This window comes from Pempheris klunzingeri, chromosome 16 (assembly GCF_042242105.1).
Source record: "Pempheris klunzingeri isolate RE-2024b chromosome 16, fPemKlu1.hap1, whole genome shotgun sequence".
NCBI classification, from domain to species: Eukaryota; Metazoa; Chordata; class Actinopteri; order Acropomatiformes; family Pempheridae; genus Pempheris; species Pempheris klunzingeri.
In genome coordinates, this window is record NC_092027.1 from 9,747,906 (window position 1) to 9,763,797 (window position 15,892).

At 41.0% G+C, this 15,892-nt stretch overlaps 1 protein-coding gene across 3 annotated transcripts in view; it reads left to right on the top strand.

Annotated features, from left to right (window-relative positions):
• ptk2aa (protein tyrosine kinase 2aa) overlaps positions 1–15,892 on the top strand; it is a 58,898-nt gene that overhangs the window by 11,903 nt on the left and 31,103 nt on the right. For 2 of the 3 annotated variants that reach the window (XM_070846692.1, XM_070846691.1), the window contains exons 2-8: positions 3,566–3,592; positions 9,145–9,383; positions 10,629–10,798; positions 12,000–12,087; positions 12,363–12,442; positions 12,952–13,014; positions 15,345–15,399. In XM_070846692.1, coding sequence (XP_070702793.1) covers positions 9,183–9,383; positions 10,629–10,798; positions 12,000–12,087; positions 12,363–12,442; positions 12,952–13,014; positions 15,345–15,399 — 657 coding nt within the window. In that variant the 5' untranslated portion in view covers positions 3,566–3,592; positions 9,145–9,182. Of the gene's footprint in view, positions 1–3,565; positions 3,593–7,412; positions 7,602–9,144; positions 9,384–10,628; positions 10,799–11,999; positions 12,088–12,362; positions 12,443–12,951; positions 13,015–15,344; positions 15,400–15,892 lie in introns of those variants that run through there. The other variant, XM_070846690.1, reaches the window with a different exon arrangement.

Genomic DNA, 15,892 nt, shown 5'->3' on the forward strand with positions numbered 1-15,892 from the left:
ATACTTTCATGGACAAAAGCGTCCCGAGCGTGCGTGTGTGTGTGTGTGTGTGTGTGATTCTATGCATTTGCATGTTAGTGTGACTGGCAGGTGTGATTGGTGCCTCAGGGGTTATGTCGTTGCGTCGTAATACTGCACGCCCCAGTAACACCCCATTGTCCAGAGGGTCACACACACACATTGAAGCGTGTGCCAGCTCAGCTTGAGAGTTAACCATTAGACACAGAGCAACGAGGCAGAACAGCTGACTGCTCTCATCAGGTTACTTCAGTTGATTCTTGGTGTAAAAGTGTTTTTATTTTCTTGTGGAGGAAAAAGAACATCTGCCTCTTTTCCCTCCTCAGCCAGTTTGATCTGTCACTGCTGTGTTGAGCTGTGCACGGCTTTTGCGAAATTCGTCCAACTTTTCCTTTCATCTACCTGACAAGACAGCTGCTGTTGGTCGTCATCAGATGCTTCAGCCATGCCATTTTACATATACATGTGGATCTGGAGCAAGGCAAACTGCATCTGAGCCTGGTGTAATGTCTGCACAGGCAAAAACAAAAAAAGACATGGAAGAAAAACATCTGGTCGTAATGCTGAAACACAATATTTTGCTCTAATAGGAATCATTTCATTTTGATGATGTGAATTTACTCTTCAACTGAGCACATCTTGTTCTTAATATTGTGTCTATTGCATCATAGAAAATAACTTTGCCTTTAAATCTGTTTAAGAGGGTTTAGTCTTTAATTTTTGTGTCTCCATCATTAACCGTAGCAAAGAAAGTCTTAATCTCTGACCTCCCTCTAACCATGAATTTTATTTAACTACTGATCTGAGACCAGTAGTTTAGTTCATTATATAGCAGACTCTCTTTTGATTGAATTGTCTAATTACCCTAATTACCTTACCAAAAAAAAAGTTTTTAATGTGCAATTATACACTGTGTGTGTGTGTAGCTGTCTGTAAAGTTGTGTATGATGACTGCTAGCAGTTTGTATTCTATCTGTGTTGATGACTTTTAGAGTGTACAGTATTAACAGCTGAGTAAGAGTACACATATACTTCCCTTTACAAGTATTAAAAAAATGAAAAACACAAATATGAGTCTTAAAAATTCAGATTTCAGACTGCTGTAATGCTGAGGGCAGCTGTTTGTGTTTTGGCATAACACTGTTTTTGTGCTGCCTGAACTCTTCTCTTTATTTTACATTTACTCCTCCACAATACCTTGTGTATGGTACCAACTCTCAGTAAGAAAAGCACCACAGATACACCTTCAGCATCACCAAATGTGGACTTGAGAGCAGTTGTGACTCTGACAACATATGCTAAACAGTTTGTGGGATAGACGGCAGTGAATCTGCATGCACCAGAGAAACAGATCCTTGCTCCTCTCCTCTCCCGTGCGTCTTGAGGACAGCTTGAGGAGCAGGTGGTTTGGGCCGCCTGCCAGTCTACAGGCAAATGTGTGTGAGAGACAGACCCCTGGCCCTCTTTGATATATGTGCAGTGGAGGCTGTTAAACAGGTTGGTGTGTAATTAGCACCATGCTTGCACTCCTGCAGGATATCCTATGGAGACAAAAATAATCACAGCGAGCGAAAGACTTTGCGTCCCAGTGTTACAACTTACTGATCAAAATCAGTAAGTTGTATGACATGAATTACAAAATAAAGTCACATGTATTGGCCTAAAAGCTCAAATGTATGTCTATAAAAAGCATTTTATCTAATATATCAGTTGAAACTCCTCAGGTGTTGTCTAATCTTGTTTCTCAGGCCACAGTCTCCTACGGTTTTTAGTCTAGACTGCAACAACGCCAGTTTGGCCACAGATGTCAGGCTACATAGCACTTAACTTACACTGAACTCTTTCAAGAGAGACGGAGGAAGACAAATAGTCAGAGTGAGCATCCATGTAAATGCACCCCGACTTTACTGCAGACCAAGTCAAAGAGTTTTCCAATTGGAGATAAAGTTAGAATTGCACCATTGATTATATTTTATGTTAAGGATGTATTTAGGAGAAGCAATGTGTCAGAAATATACATTTAAAAGTGTAAAATGTATCAACTGAATATTAGCATAGTGTGCACAGAGAGGGAAGTTAACAACTGTACCAAGCATATTATGGTATGGTTGTGATTAAGATGTTATTGGGGATCGTCATTAGCTGTCTTATTGTTATGACCACCACCACTACCAAGATCACACACACCAACTATATGGTCTGGTTTTGAATTACAAAGTGCTTGTCAATAATACACACACACCATGAGTCACCTTGCTGGTATTTCCTTTTGGTTTGTGGGTTTTCTTCTCACCATTACATCATTTTTGTTGACAACCTCTACTGTCATTTCACCCTCTGTGAGTGTGTGTGTGTGTGTGTGAGAGAGTGCACTCAGGCACTTATCCTCCTGACCTCTTCCTGCACACAAGCCCTATCACTGCTCTAACTGGGTGTCAAGTTTTCAAAAGGCTTCTCCTGAACTTCCTGTGGGAGTCTGGGAGCTGCAGTGTCGGTGTAGTTTAGTTTACTGGTCAATAATAAGAGCTGGACTGCTGCTTTTGCTTTCAGTTTACAATAATATGAGCATTTTGCTCAGTATTTAGCTTTTAAATATCCAACTATCCAAACATGTTTATTTTTCTCTTTACACTCCCTATGTTGTACACATAGTATCCATAGTAATTAACAAAAGTGAAATTAAGTGCATACTATGGCAGTGCTACATAATTATGTATAATTGAATGCAGAATGGAGTTGTTTTGCTCGCTTAGAGATTTGTAGTTGATGTAGAGCTCCTACTGACCACAGACTGAAGCCTGACAAAATAAGGATGAAAAATATTAAAGCGGCATGACTAGTGTTGAAGAGAAGGGTGTTATGTTAAATGTTTAACTGTATTTTGCAGAAGAGCTGATGTACGTACCCACCAAATGTAGCAAATGTTTTGTCTGGTTGTGAGTGTCAAGCAAGCTGAAGAGACACACAAAAAATTTTCAGCCATCCAACACCCATGTGAGCTTCCCTAAAAACCACCCACATACTTTTGCCTAGAAGCTAGAGAAGCCTGTTCCAGGTTTAAAACTGTGGATTTCAGCTTACATGTAAACTCTGCAACCTTTAAGACTACAACCACACGTCACATAGTGGTTTACCCAACAAACAAAGGCAAGAAGGTAGACCGATCTGAAGGTCCTGTAACGTCACTGTAACATCCTCATCTCACATCTGCCAAGCAAGAACCTGTGAATAATAAACCTGTTCCTCTGCATTTCCCAATTAGCTATTTTAACCATTTGAGCTGGGGTCAATCATATAAAAATGGGATATTGATTTAAACAATAATCAATCAATGTCCTGTTGAAAAGTTAACAGGATATTGATTGAAGCTGTTAAATTTGACGGATACGGTGCACCAGGCTCTGGTGTCCCCTCTGCAAGTCACATTCAACTGAACTCTGAACGCCTGCTGTGAGACTTGTTTGTTCTGATCTGATGATTTCTTTATTTGGTGGCTCTGAATTAAACAAACTGGCTAATTTTGTTATTTTTCACGCTTGTCTTTCAGATATTTCCAGGATTGCCTACTACACAGGTGAGTAGCTCACACCTACTGCAGCCCTAATTAGTAATTCACACATACAGTTTATAGCAGCTCAAATGTGGTCAGGTCACTATAAGAGGTCCCTAATAAGGAACGGATGAGGAGTTGTGATGGTTTGTATTGCTGTTGATATCTTAAAAAAAAGCCTGAACATGCTCGAGGCTAAAGGCCCTTTTCTACTCCTCTAAATAGAAGGTCACTTCGGTGTCACGTACTGTATTCAAAGTGAGACATGAGTCAAGACTGAGGGGAAGGAAAAAGTCCTATAAATTACATGCGTGTGATGAGAATATGTGTAAGTGTTGTTTTATTGTACCCTCAGGAGCTCAAACTGCTAATTATCTGTGTTGGTGCTAATGAGAAGATACACTAATTGCACATATTTATGTGAGTGTGTAAGACGGTTTAACAAGAGAGTAAACAGACTGAGTGGGACTGTCTGTTTCTATCTGTGTGTGAGTGTGTTGGTTTCATTGGTGCAGACGGGGGTGAGGAAGAGGAGTGAACATCACTCCAGTCGTAGTGTGTGACTAATTGTAATCTTCACACTGTAGATACCAGAAACACACACTGTTCCTTGAAGATGGTTCATGTTTGACTTTAAACACCCAGAGGGTGTGTTTGTTTCCTTTGAATCACTGAAGGAAAATAAGCAGGGAAGCATATTTATGAGTCATGGCCTGAAAGAAGACCTTGCTGGCCGATTATATCAAATAAATTAAGTTGGCAGTGCCCAGCGGTGCCCATTGATCTTTCGACCTGAAACATAAAGCTATACTTAGAGCACTATCTTAAATGTTGCCAGACAGGCTTATCTGCAGCTACATTTAAGCTGCTTTTTAAAGCTTTTTGCTCCCTCCGAACTGTAAATTCTTTATGCATTGCTCACCTTTTTATGGCTACCATGCATGTGTTTCACAATACTTATTGCCAATAGACTTGTCAATACAGAAGCAAAGTTTGACGGGATGTTTCACTACAGTTTTTGTGGTTTTCTTAGCTTATTTACAATACTTTTTAATGATAAACATATATGTTTTTCCCCATTGTTCCTTCCTTAGTTGACAAGTGTCAGGTATGGGGTATTCATCAGTATGATTACTTAGTCTTGCTATGCTTTGCTCAAATACTTACCTATTCATCTGTTTATGTATTTGATGAACAAGGCCATAGGGGTTGTATGTGACCACTGCATGTCATAATTAAAACTTGGGAATATGAGCTGATGTGAAACTGTCAACACCAACGATCATTTTACACAGGAAGGAGTGGAAATTATTCACCCAGAACATGTCACTCTGCAAACATTATTGACACATCCATGTGTGTGGATTTAGTCACTGTTGTGTGACATAGCGGTAAATTTCAAAGTGTGTTTAAAACGAAAGCATTTTTTAACAACCGTGGAGCTTAATTATGACCACATTTCAGTATTATAAAACAATAAGGGGAGCTGTAAAGTTAACATTGACAGTAGTAAATGGGCTGTGACTGTAAATGGTATTCTGCTTTACCTTTTGACACAGGTATGAAAAAACACATTGTTGACAGGGTTAGGAGTAATGCAGTAGAGTGGAAAGTAATGCAGATTACAAGCAGGGAAAACTGTTTGCATTTGTGAGATGAAATAATTCAAATAGCCTTTGAATTTTAACTTCAAGGCTTGATTTGTGAGCCCATTAATTGTTCACTGATAAAACATCAAAGTAGCAATTACAGTTCTGAGGTTTATGTGTATCTTTGATTTTTTTTTTTTTCATTTAGTAGATAGTGGGTGTATTGTTTCCCTCCCCTGCTGAAATAATTATGTGTTCATAAACACAGAGAGAGGGAGAGAGAGAGAGAGAGAGGCGGAGGCAAAGAGGCTTTGGCACAGTCCCAAAAGAGCGCTTCCCATTCATGGCAACATCCGGCCCTCCGACAAAAGGCTTTCAATAGTACACACACACACACAGGCACATACGCACCCCTTACTAAAACCCCCCGCTCCCACCAGATTTTCATAACAATGGCCAATGCCTGAGATGGAACACAAATGATAGGAAACCCACATGTGCACACACACACACACACACACACACACACACACACACACACCAATCAAGGTACTATTTTCTGAGACCATTTCTGTGACTTTTCTGTGTGCACTTGTGTGTCCACTCACTCGTTGAGGTCTGTGTTCAGCCATATAAACGTCCATTTGATTAATGGACGTGGGCATCTGGTGAGCGCTAACACTCACAGAGATCGGTGCCACTCGCTCACAGGATATTGTAGACACGTTACCTTGGAGATGAGCCTTCGGGGCAGCACCTTGAGCAGTCTGGCAGACAGAGGGAGTGTGACCCCTAAAGTGCAAGCTGAATGACTTTGAATGCGCTGTATGAAGTGCGTGAAGTGGTTTGGAAGTGGATTGGTTGGTATGTTGCTGCTGGTTTTTATGCAAAGATCTGGAGGGGCAACGTCTGTGCTGGCAAAAATGCTCTTGACTTTTCTCGTTAGGATTGTGGAGTGTGTTATTTATTTTTTGTCAATGATATTTTCTTAGATAGCCAGATTTGCATGTCTGGATTGGCCAAGTCGGTCATTTTTGGAGCTCAGGAGATGGTGGAAGCTCACCTTCGAGTTATTATGAAGTGTATACAGATGCAGACAGAGCAGTGGTTTTGTGTTTGTGTTAATCAGTGAGGGTGATGTTTCTGTCCTGGTTGTGTTTTTGCTTTCATCTGCTCACATCTTCAGTGAGTGAAGCACTGTACATGTGTCAGGTAGTATCTTTGAGTAGTTAAATAAAGGGATTTTTCCCTTCTTTTTTGTGTGGCATTTGCATTGGTAGTGATATTGGTACAACTTAAGGGCTGTTCTGAGGTCAGTTTCTTAAACAGATGTGGGAGGGGTTTCTTCATTGAACACTAGAGACTAGCGAGATTAGCATATTAATAGTTTCTAGCTCCTCCTGCTTCTCCAGCAGCCCTCTTTCTCTCTCTCTCTGTTGAACTCTCTCATTCCCCACTCAACTTTCCCTGTTGTGCTGCTCTGTCCTCCTTTCCTCTCATTCATCCTGAAACAATCCCTGGATTTCTCTCCCTCTCTCTGTCCCACTGTCTCTGTTAGTTTTGTTTCTCTGGCTCTCTCTTTTCTCTCACTTTCTTTTACCAAGAGAAGAAGATAACTTTGTTTGTTTATCACTGAGCACAGTAATTGTCTCTCCTCCTCTGTGGCCACTGAATCTCCACTGGATCAACACTGTACAATTTGGATTTCTCCATGAGCTTTTGCTGGAGGAGCCACTGAGGCTGCTTTGAGTGAAATAACCCGAATGCTGTCCTGACGGTCGCTTGACTCTTCCACGGCAACGGAGTTCAGGCATGGGGCAGAACTTGGGCAAAAAAACGAACAGTGTGTTGTCATCAGAGAGGAGCTGCTGAGGAGTTATTTAGCTTTCGAGAGAAAAAGAAGAGGAGGGAAGTTTGTGGATGAGACTAACTTCACGTCTGGGAATCATTCTAGACTTGTGCAACTGTGGATAACAGGAAAAGATTAAGACAAGACGTAACAAAGAAGAATGGATTTTTTAAAAACTTTTTCCCTGTTGATGCATTTTCTGTAGCACCGTCACTCTCAAAGTGTCAGCAGACCAGAAAATTGGCCTTTTTGAGGATTTGTGCTGTTACCACCCTGGAAGTAACTGTTGGCTAACGAAGCTGCTGACAAAAGTTGGACGCACTCTTCTGCCTTGGAGATGGAGTGTGTTTGTGTGTTTGTGTGTTTTTGTGTTTGTATAATGTGAGTGTGTTCTTGCAGTTGTGTCAGGACCTTGGTGTGCGTGTGTGTTTGTTTATGTAACTTCTGCACATGAGAAGTTCAGTGTGTGTGATGCGTGGCTGTGAGGCTGCTAGCTGTCTGTCTGTCCTTGGTGCAGGCAAACACAGGCAGGGACAGACATGTGTTTCCATGGCGATGAGCGGCTGTAGCCCCTTCCCCATGTGCTGGGACAGAGGTATGAATGAAATCTCCTTTATACACACACACACACACACACACAGTAGCATGGACCCCTCCACAGTGTGACATTTGACTCCATGGGAACTGACTTGGTGTACGGCCAAAGCTACCGTTGCTCTGCAAAAGTTGTGTGTGTGTGTGTGTGTGAGTGGGTCACTCTGAAGTGCTGAAAGCCATTGGAGTGATTTGGAGATATAAAAGCCATTTGAAATTGGCAGCCTAACAGAGGAGTACATTTTTATCTTACTGTGATATATCCCTCAACAACAGGTACAGTCTTTCCTCAGAGTTACGCGTGTGTGTGTGTGTCTGTGTTTGTATCTGCTCTCTCTGTCTCTTTCTCGCAGGTGTAATTACCTGCTAAAACATATCAATTTTCCTTTTTAATGGTGGAGAGACGAGAGGTACAGGACGAAAGGGAAGCAGAAAAAGAGAGTGAAAGAGATCTCAGTATCTTTTCCTAAAGTGTTGTGATTACAAGAGCACGCACACACACACACACATACAAAAGCACATGTTTTGCACACTCCTACCCACGGACATAGAGGAGGTAGTTCTTGCCAGGCATTCCCAGATAAAGTTACCATGAAATTCTAGGAAGTGCGTCAATGTCATGACTTCTTATTCAGGAAAAACGGCAGCCTGAGGTGCATTGTCTTCTTTGTTTTATAGACACAGGTGCTTACTTATTGAGCCTTGACCCTGACTGCACCTCCTCTCTCTTTGTGTCTCTCTGGTGTCTCATTGTTGACAGTTTTTACATCTTGTTTTCCATCTCGCCAAAGATCATCATGTCCACAACAGGCTTTTGCTGTACAAGGGTTATTCCAAGTAGGACGAGAGCAGGATTCAAGTCCACAACATCACATGTGCATTGGTCTGTAACAGACAGACAGAATAGGAAAGCATGTATCGTCACTCCATTACTATTTTATACAAGCTACAGCTGAAACAATTTGGCGGTTAACTGATTAGCATATCAACAGAAATATAATATAAACTATTACTTTAACTGATGACTTGTTTCAGTAATTTTTTAAGCAAAAATGCCAGAAATTTGCTGGTTCCAGCTTCCTAAATGTGAGAATTTGTTTGTTTTTTTTGTCTTTTATGATAGTGAATTCAGTATTATTGGGTCCTGGAGTGTTAGTCAGACAAAACTTTGAAGTAGAGCTGCAACGATCGATTGTGTGATGAGTCGATTTTTTTGTTTCATACAACAGTATCTGTGGGATTTGGGAGATTAATCTGAAATGAAAATAATGAACATCATCCCTAATTTCCTCCTGACTTCTGAGATTTTTTTTCTCCACCATTTTAATTGACTAAGTGGAAAAAATAATTACCAAATTAAATGAAAATAATTGTGAGTTTGTTGTTAGCCCTAATATAAACCTCTCCTATGTATGTGAGGCAGTAGTGAATGTTTGCTCACAGACTAAACTCAGGATTCAAGTAAAAAAAATGTCCCTTTCTCTCTTCTGATTTCCCTTTTTTATTCTTCCTCATTTCACTGACTTGCTCTCCTCTCCTCCCAGAATATGACAGACACCTAGCAGTGTCAGCAGGGAAAACCATGGCGACGGCCTACCTGGACCCCAACCTGAACCATGCCCTCCTGGGAGGCGCCAAGTCACGGCTGAGCGCGGGGGGGTCGGACCGAACCATGGCCGGCTCTGTGGACAGGGTTCTTAAAGTCTTCCATCACTTTGAGACTAACACGGAAAACATCTGCTGGTCCTCCAATATCAGATATGGAGATGCAACCGATGTCAGGGTAAGAAGAGAAGACACTTTTTTTGTCCCAGTCAGTACTTAGTGTATGTAAGGCAGCAAAACATAAGAGAAACCTTGGAAATGAATACAATCAAAAACAGCTCAAACTTTGCTCTCGAATATGCACACCAGTTTGACACAGTCCTGTATCATCAGATCCCATTTAATAAAATTAAAAAAAGACCAACAGCGGGTCAGTTTGCCACTCAGTGATTTCAGAGTTCCTCATCCTGTCTGTGACACCGCTTTTGAGGAGATTTGTTCTCAAACAAGAAAACATAGAATATCTTCAGCCTCTTCTCCTAAAACTGAACATTATAACTTTCACAGTGGTAATATTTGGTGTTCATGACACTGTCTACACCCCCTATATGTTGCAGTACACCCCCAGCAGTAGTTTCTAGCTGTTTATCCTCAGCTCAAGGTCCTGCTGTCTGCTCTGATCAAGGACACTCGGCACAATGAGAATATTCTGCTAGCAAAAGCATAAAACCTCAGGGCCCACTCTGTGTCTACATGTGTGTACTGGTTTAGGATTGCTTCTAGATCTATTCCCATGACACAGAAACTACTTAACACTGCTCAAACTTTAGTGGTCATACAGGATACGTCACTGCAAATCCTCTCCTCTCCCCTACTCTGCTCTGCCTCAGTATCTAGGTCAGACCCCCTAGCATTTTGCATGGCAACACACATGGTCCTGCAAGCAATATCGTGTGTGTGTATGATGTCTGTCAACTTGTTTGGGTGGGAATGTCGTGTTAAATTGCTTCATATCATACTTGCATACACATGCGTAGACTCATGCCCTCATTGACCCAATACAAAATGCCCAACATAAAAATTATCATAATTGGCACACTGAGGTATGGCAGACTGACTTCTTTATAGACTGGCTAACTGTTTTTGTCCACTGGGCATCTTTGGTTTATTTAGCACTTACCACACTGCTGCTACATGTGTTGGGCCACCACAACGAGGACAGTACCACTGTAGATAAAAAGGAGAAGGCTTTATAATTTCGTCCAGTTAAGCTAATATACCTGCTTTAAGAGTAGAATCTGCAGATTTCATAGTTTATCATGTTCTAAATGATGTATTTAATAATAATAATAATAATAATTATTATTATTATTACTATTCAATGACTTAATAAGTTATTGCCTTTTTATTCTTTAACCATAAAGTTAATGTAACTGTGCAGGAGAAGTATATCACAATACAATTGTTCCCTCCTTGCTTACAGGGAATCATCCAGAAGATTTTGGACAGCCACAAAGTACGTTGGACATCTTGTTTTGGCCTCCGTCTAACAAACAGCCAGTCCAGAGACCAGGTGCACTGGCTCCACCCAGACATGGGTGTTTCCCACGTCAGAGAGAAATATGAACAGGCACGACCAAATGAGGAGTGGAGGTGAGAAAAGAAGAGTGTGTGTGCTATCTACCGAATATAATACTCATGTATAGTATCAAACATTATATCAGTCATTCAGTGGCTGTGAATAAAGCACACGTCTGATGCAGAGCTATTGTTTTACAGTGATTTGATTGGCTAACAGACAGAGTGGCTGTAAAAGTGCTGTCAAACCAGGTTTTGCTCTGTGAAATTTACTTGCCAGCTGTGGCAAAAAGCAGGCAAACGTGACAGTGCGGAGAGGATTGAAATACGAAATTTAAAAAAAAGTTATCAGGCAGCGTAGTGAGTGAGCTTTATTTCTTGAGAAGATGTAGTCTGTAGATACTGTGGCAGGTACACACAGGTCCTTTAGGAAAGAACATTTGAGAAAAGCTGTGAGGTTACACTTTATAACCAGTTTCCTAGACATTAAACGTGACTCATTTGGTCTTGTAAATGTAGTCTGAATCAGTGTCTCCTCAAACAGCAGACTGCCCTATTGTATACCAAAGCAGCAGCAGCAGTGAATTATTGCAAATACCAGCATGAAAATAGTGCGACGCGTCTGCTATATGGCGATGGGAGGCCATGTGTGTGTGGTTGTGTTGGTTTGGCAGTTTGGATGTTAATGCACTGGTATATATTAGGTTTATTGTGGCGGTCTTGGTGCTGATTCTATTGTGTGGTGGAGACCTTTTGCACCGTGAACATAAAGAGAGAAAGAAACCAGATGCCTGCTTTGTCTGACTAAGTCAACAACTACTTCTGTCTCTGTCTGTCTCTCCTTCACTGATCTCGCAGTTACTCTTCTCATTTGCATTCTTGCATATCATGTTTTCTTACCTCCTTCTGTCTCTTTCTCTCCCCACTCCTCTAGCCCTTTCTTCTTCTTCTTTGTCTCATCATACTCTCCTTACCCATGTCTCTCTTCTTTCTTTGATTTAATCTTGTGTTCTTTACTCTCCTCTCGTCTGCTCTCCTCTCCTTTCCTGTCCAGTTGTAAATTCTTACACTCATGTAAAAACATGAATAAACTCATGTAAAAGTGTAAGACATAGAAGACAACTTGCACATATCACTTTTTTCCCCAATAGATAAAGAGGCTCCAAGTTGTTGTACAATATGAAGGCCAATACTTGTTTTTGCTATTTAACCACAAAATATTGGTTGGTATAGTTGCATATCACACTCACTCTCCCTTTCTTTTTGTCCTCTCTAGGTATGAGTTAAGGATCCGGTATCTTCCAAAGGGCTTTGTGCTGCAGTTTACGGAAGACAAACCAACACTCAACTATTTCTATCACCAGGTACACACACACACACACACACACACACACACACACACATTCAGATGTACAAACACACACGGGCACCCAGACGCAAAGACACATTTCATTTTCTGCCAGCAGCTAGACAGCACTGAGACATATGGCACTGCTTGAAGACTCTGTGTGTGTTCGCTATTCGTTAATCTAGGTCAGACAGACAATGTGTGTATTTGTGTGTGAGACTGCCATTTTTTTGTTTTTGAAATAAATGTTTTAATAAGCATTTTTATGTGGGGTGTATTTGTGTGTCCCAGGTGAAGAATGACTACATGACAGAGATCGGGGATCAGGTGGAACAGGATGTAGCTCTCAAACTGGGCTGTCTAGAAATCAGGTAGGAAGCTATTAAAGTACAGAACAGTGGCTCTCTAGCAGGACTTTTGTTCATGAATAACTTACAGCTTCAGTGTGCTTCAACGCTACAAACCACTAGAAGTCTTTGTCCTCAATGGCTTCTTTCTTTTTACATCAAAAGCAAAAGTTTGTTCCCATCAGAAGCACTTTTATATTTCATCTGTTTTTGCCTAAACTAGCAGGTACAGCGATAACCGTAACAGTTTTCTTCACCAGCTGTGATGTTTTTGCGTGAAACCCTTTATACGTTTGCCCCTCGGTTATACTGAGCGTTTGTGAACATTTGTAGTGTTATTATTTAAAGCAACACCCACGTCTCCTATAGAAATACCTCTAAATGTACAAATCTGAATTAAATTTAAAACCCCGGTCATCACCATCCTCATGAACTGTGCTTGGTATATATTTCTGAGCCGTCCCTTTTAATGTGGGCGCTGTCAATGGATCTGACGTTGTTCTCTCTCCGTGTCCTGCTGGTTTCAATTCCAGGAGGTTCTTCAAAGAGATGAGAGGAAACGCCCTGGACAAGAAATCCAACTATGAACTACTGGAGTAAGTATTCATGAGTTTTCCTCACTTTCAGTTCAGCTCACAGCCTTTCTTGCACATCATATCCCTCCTCTACCTGGAAATGTGTTCTGTAACCTAGCAGAAATAACAGAAAAACAACATGGGGTCCAGGTTTTTGGTACAGGGTTGCAGAAGCGGTTCCTAGAAATCTGGATAAGTGGAAAACAATCGAAAGGAATTGCACAAACTTTTGCACTGGAAACAAAGTCGAAAGTGTTGTTTGGTTTTTGTTGCAGTCCAACTGTGATTTGACATGATTTTGCATTTATTGGTGCGAGGAAAGTCTGCAGTCTTGCAGCAATTATTGTCATCACCCAATTACCTATGTTTAATACTACTATATTTTTGTAGATCTATCTGTCTGTGCTGGCTCTCTGGTTTGCTCCCTGGTAGTTGGATGTCGATGAAGAACATTAACAAACTCTGCCTCTAACGAGGCTTCGCTCAAACTTGGTCTGATTCTAATGAGCTGCCCTCTTCCAATGAAGTCCTTTTCTGTCTGTCAGCCTAACGAGCTCTCCAATTAACTGAGAAGAATGGCTACTGTATTTCCACCGATATCTCTTTGTCTCGCTTCTTTGCCCACACAGTCCTCCTGTATCTGTCTCTCTTCTCTATACTCTAGTCTTCTATTTTTCGCTGTTTTTCCCGTGTTCTTTGTTTTTTCTCTATTTCTTCCCAGCTGCCTCTCTGTTGATTGGAAAAAGATGTTGTGTTATGCATTTTTTTTTAAGCAAAGAGAGAGGGAGAGGAAAAGTGCCATTTGGGCCTTTATACACCAAGCTGACAGTTGGCCATCAGGGCTCTTGTTGAGTGTCTGCGGTGGATCACCGCCCACACATTTTGAGTTGTGTCTGGCTCTGTTGGCTCCATCAATGGCCATTGACCATTTTGAAATGTTGGCCCAGAAACAATTGAGAGACTTGTTTGTTCAGCTTAATGCACATTTAATTTCTCTACTTTTTCACCTATGCTTCTTATTTTTGTTCTGCTAATACCAAAAGATCAAAAGTAAACACTTTATTTCCCTCTTTGGCATGTTCACTCTGTAGGTTACGCTAGCAATTACTACACTGGAAGTGCACCAATTGAACACGGTCTCTTCCACAATTTCTACCTATCACATAGACCTTTTAATGGAAAGTTCTTAAACATTATGGGGAATCATTAGGAAACTACAGATCCATAGTTTGTTTGTTCCCTAACTATGTAATACAGATACTACATGTTTACATTAGTCTGAAAATGGTAGGCTAGTTGGTTTTCCTTCATTTCCATGCTGTTGTTTGGTTTAGGAGGACGAGCCACTCTGGTTAGTGCCTCCTATGCAGCCACTGATCATATGTGCATGTTGGAGATCAGCTGGCTGTACTTGGCTGTAATCCTTGTGTTTTTTGAGCTGATGCAAAGTGTGTAATCAGTGGGCCTTTGTCGGTGCTTGTTCTTTGAGCTTGGCCTGGTGTGTCATATTTATCTGTCTGTGCTTCATGTTCCCTCTGTGATTAATTTTGATTTTGAAAGAACAAGCAGTTTTAGGGTAGATGCACAACATGTTTTATATTTTACTTTCCTTTATATCTTTTCATACACCTGATGATGGACAGCCCCAAGTAGAATAATAGTATTTGCGTTTACCATAGACAAAAATATGTGAAACTGAGGCAAATCTGGTAGTTTGGAAAACCACAGGACGGCATCTAAAAGTTTATTTATTGCTGTGATTTACAGTTCACTCAACACACAAAGTGCTCTTAAAATGAAAGCCCAACCCTGTTGTCCAGACTATAATAATACCATGATAATAATTTGAGATGGATATTTGACCTCTGTTTGAGAAATAAGGGGCAGAAAGGATGATGTAAGCAGCCTTTCTCTCGCGCTGTCTCCACTTGCCCTCCTCCCCCTGTACTTTTCTCCAGAGGAGTTTGAGTCATTAGCTAGCTTCCTGTTTTAGCTCTGCACATCTTTCTTTGTCTCTGTGGTCTCCCTCTTTGTACTCCTCCCTGCCTCCGTCTATCTCTCCCTGTCTGCTCTCCCTGTTTCTCCTCAGCTCGGTCTCTCAGGAAAAGATGAGTAGTGCTCTGTTGTCAGCACTTAGTCATAGCTTTCTGTTTCTGTTTTCTGTTTCTTGTCTTCAGTTGCCCTTTTGCATAACTGGATTTGTCTGTATCTGTTGTTGGTAATTTCCCTGCACAGGAAAAAACAATCTGCTTTGATCAGATAAAGACAGAAGTGCTTTTCAATTAGCATTCCTGAGTTTAATTAGAGCATAATAAACATGCTTCTTTATCTCTTTCTGTCTCTCTTTCCAGGAAAGACGTTGGTTTGAGGCGTTTTTTCCCAAAAGACCTGTTGGATTCTGTCAAGGTGAGAATTACAAGTTTTGAACTCATATGTAAATCAAAAGAGAGGTTGAGTACACAAGTATACTGTGTCAGGTTTCTGAAACAAACACAGTTTTTCATTTTCTCCTCACCTCTTGTTCAATAAGAGAATTTCCGATCAAAATTTTGATTTCTACATCGGATGTCTATAGGTTGTGCTCTTCCACATTCAGCATCTGCTATCATAAAACCACAGCTGCTCAACTGGAGTTGCTCAGTTACCAAAAGTAACCAAACTTTGTGGTGTTTTGTTTGGCAGCTCCATAGACTAAGCAAGGCTCCTCTGAGGCAGTATTTTGAATCTGTTACTTGATGGGTTGTCAGGCCTCGTCTGGCTGACAGAGTGTGAAGCTCTCGACAGACTCAACAAGACTGAAATGAAATCTCGGCCAACTAACCAGAAAAGTTTAGATGAATTGAGATGACTAAGAGAGGGAATAGAAGGAAGAGTTACTTTTACCAAATAACCTATTTAT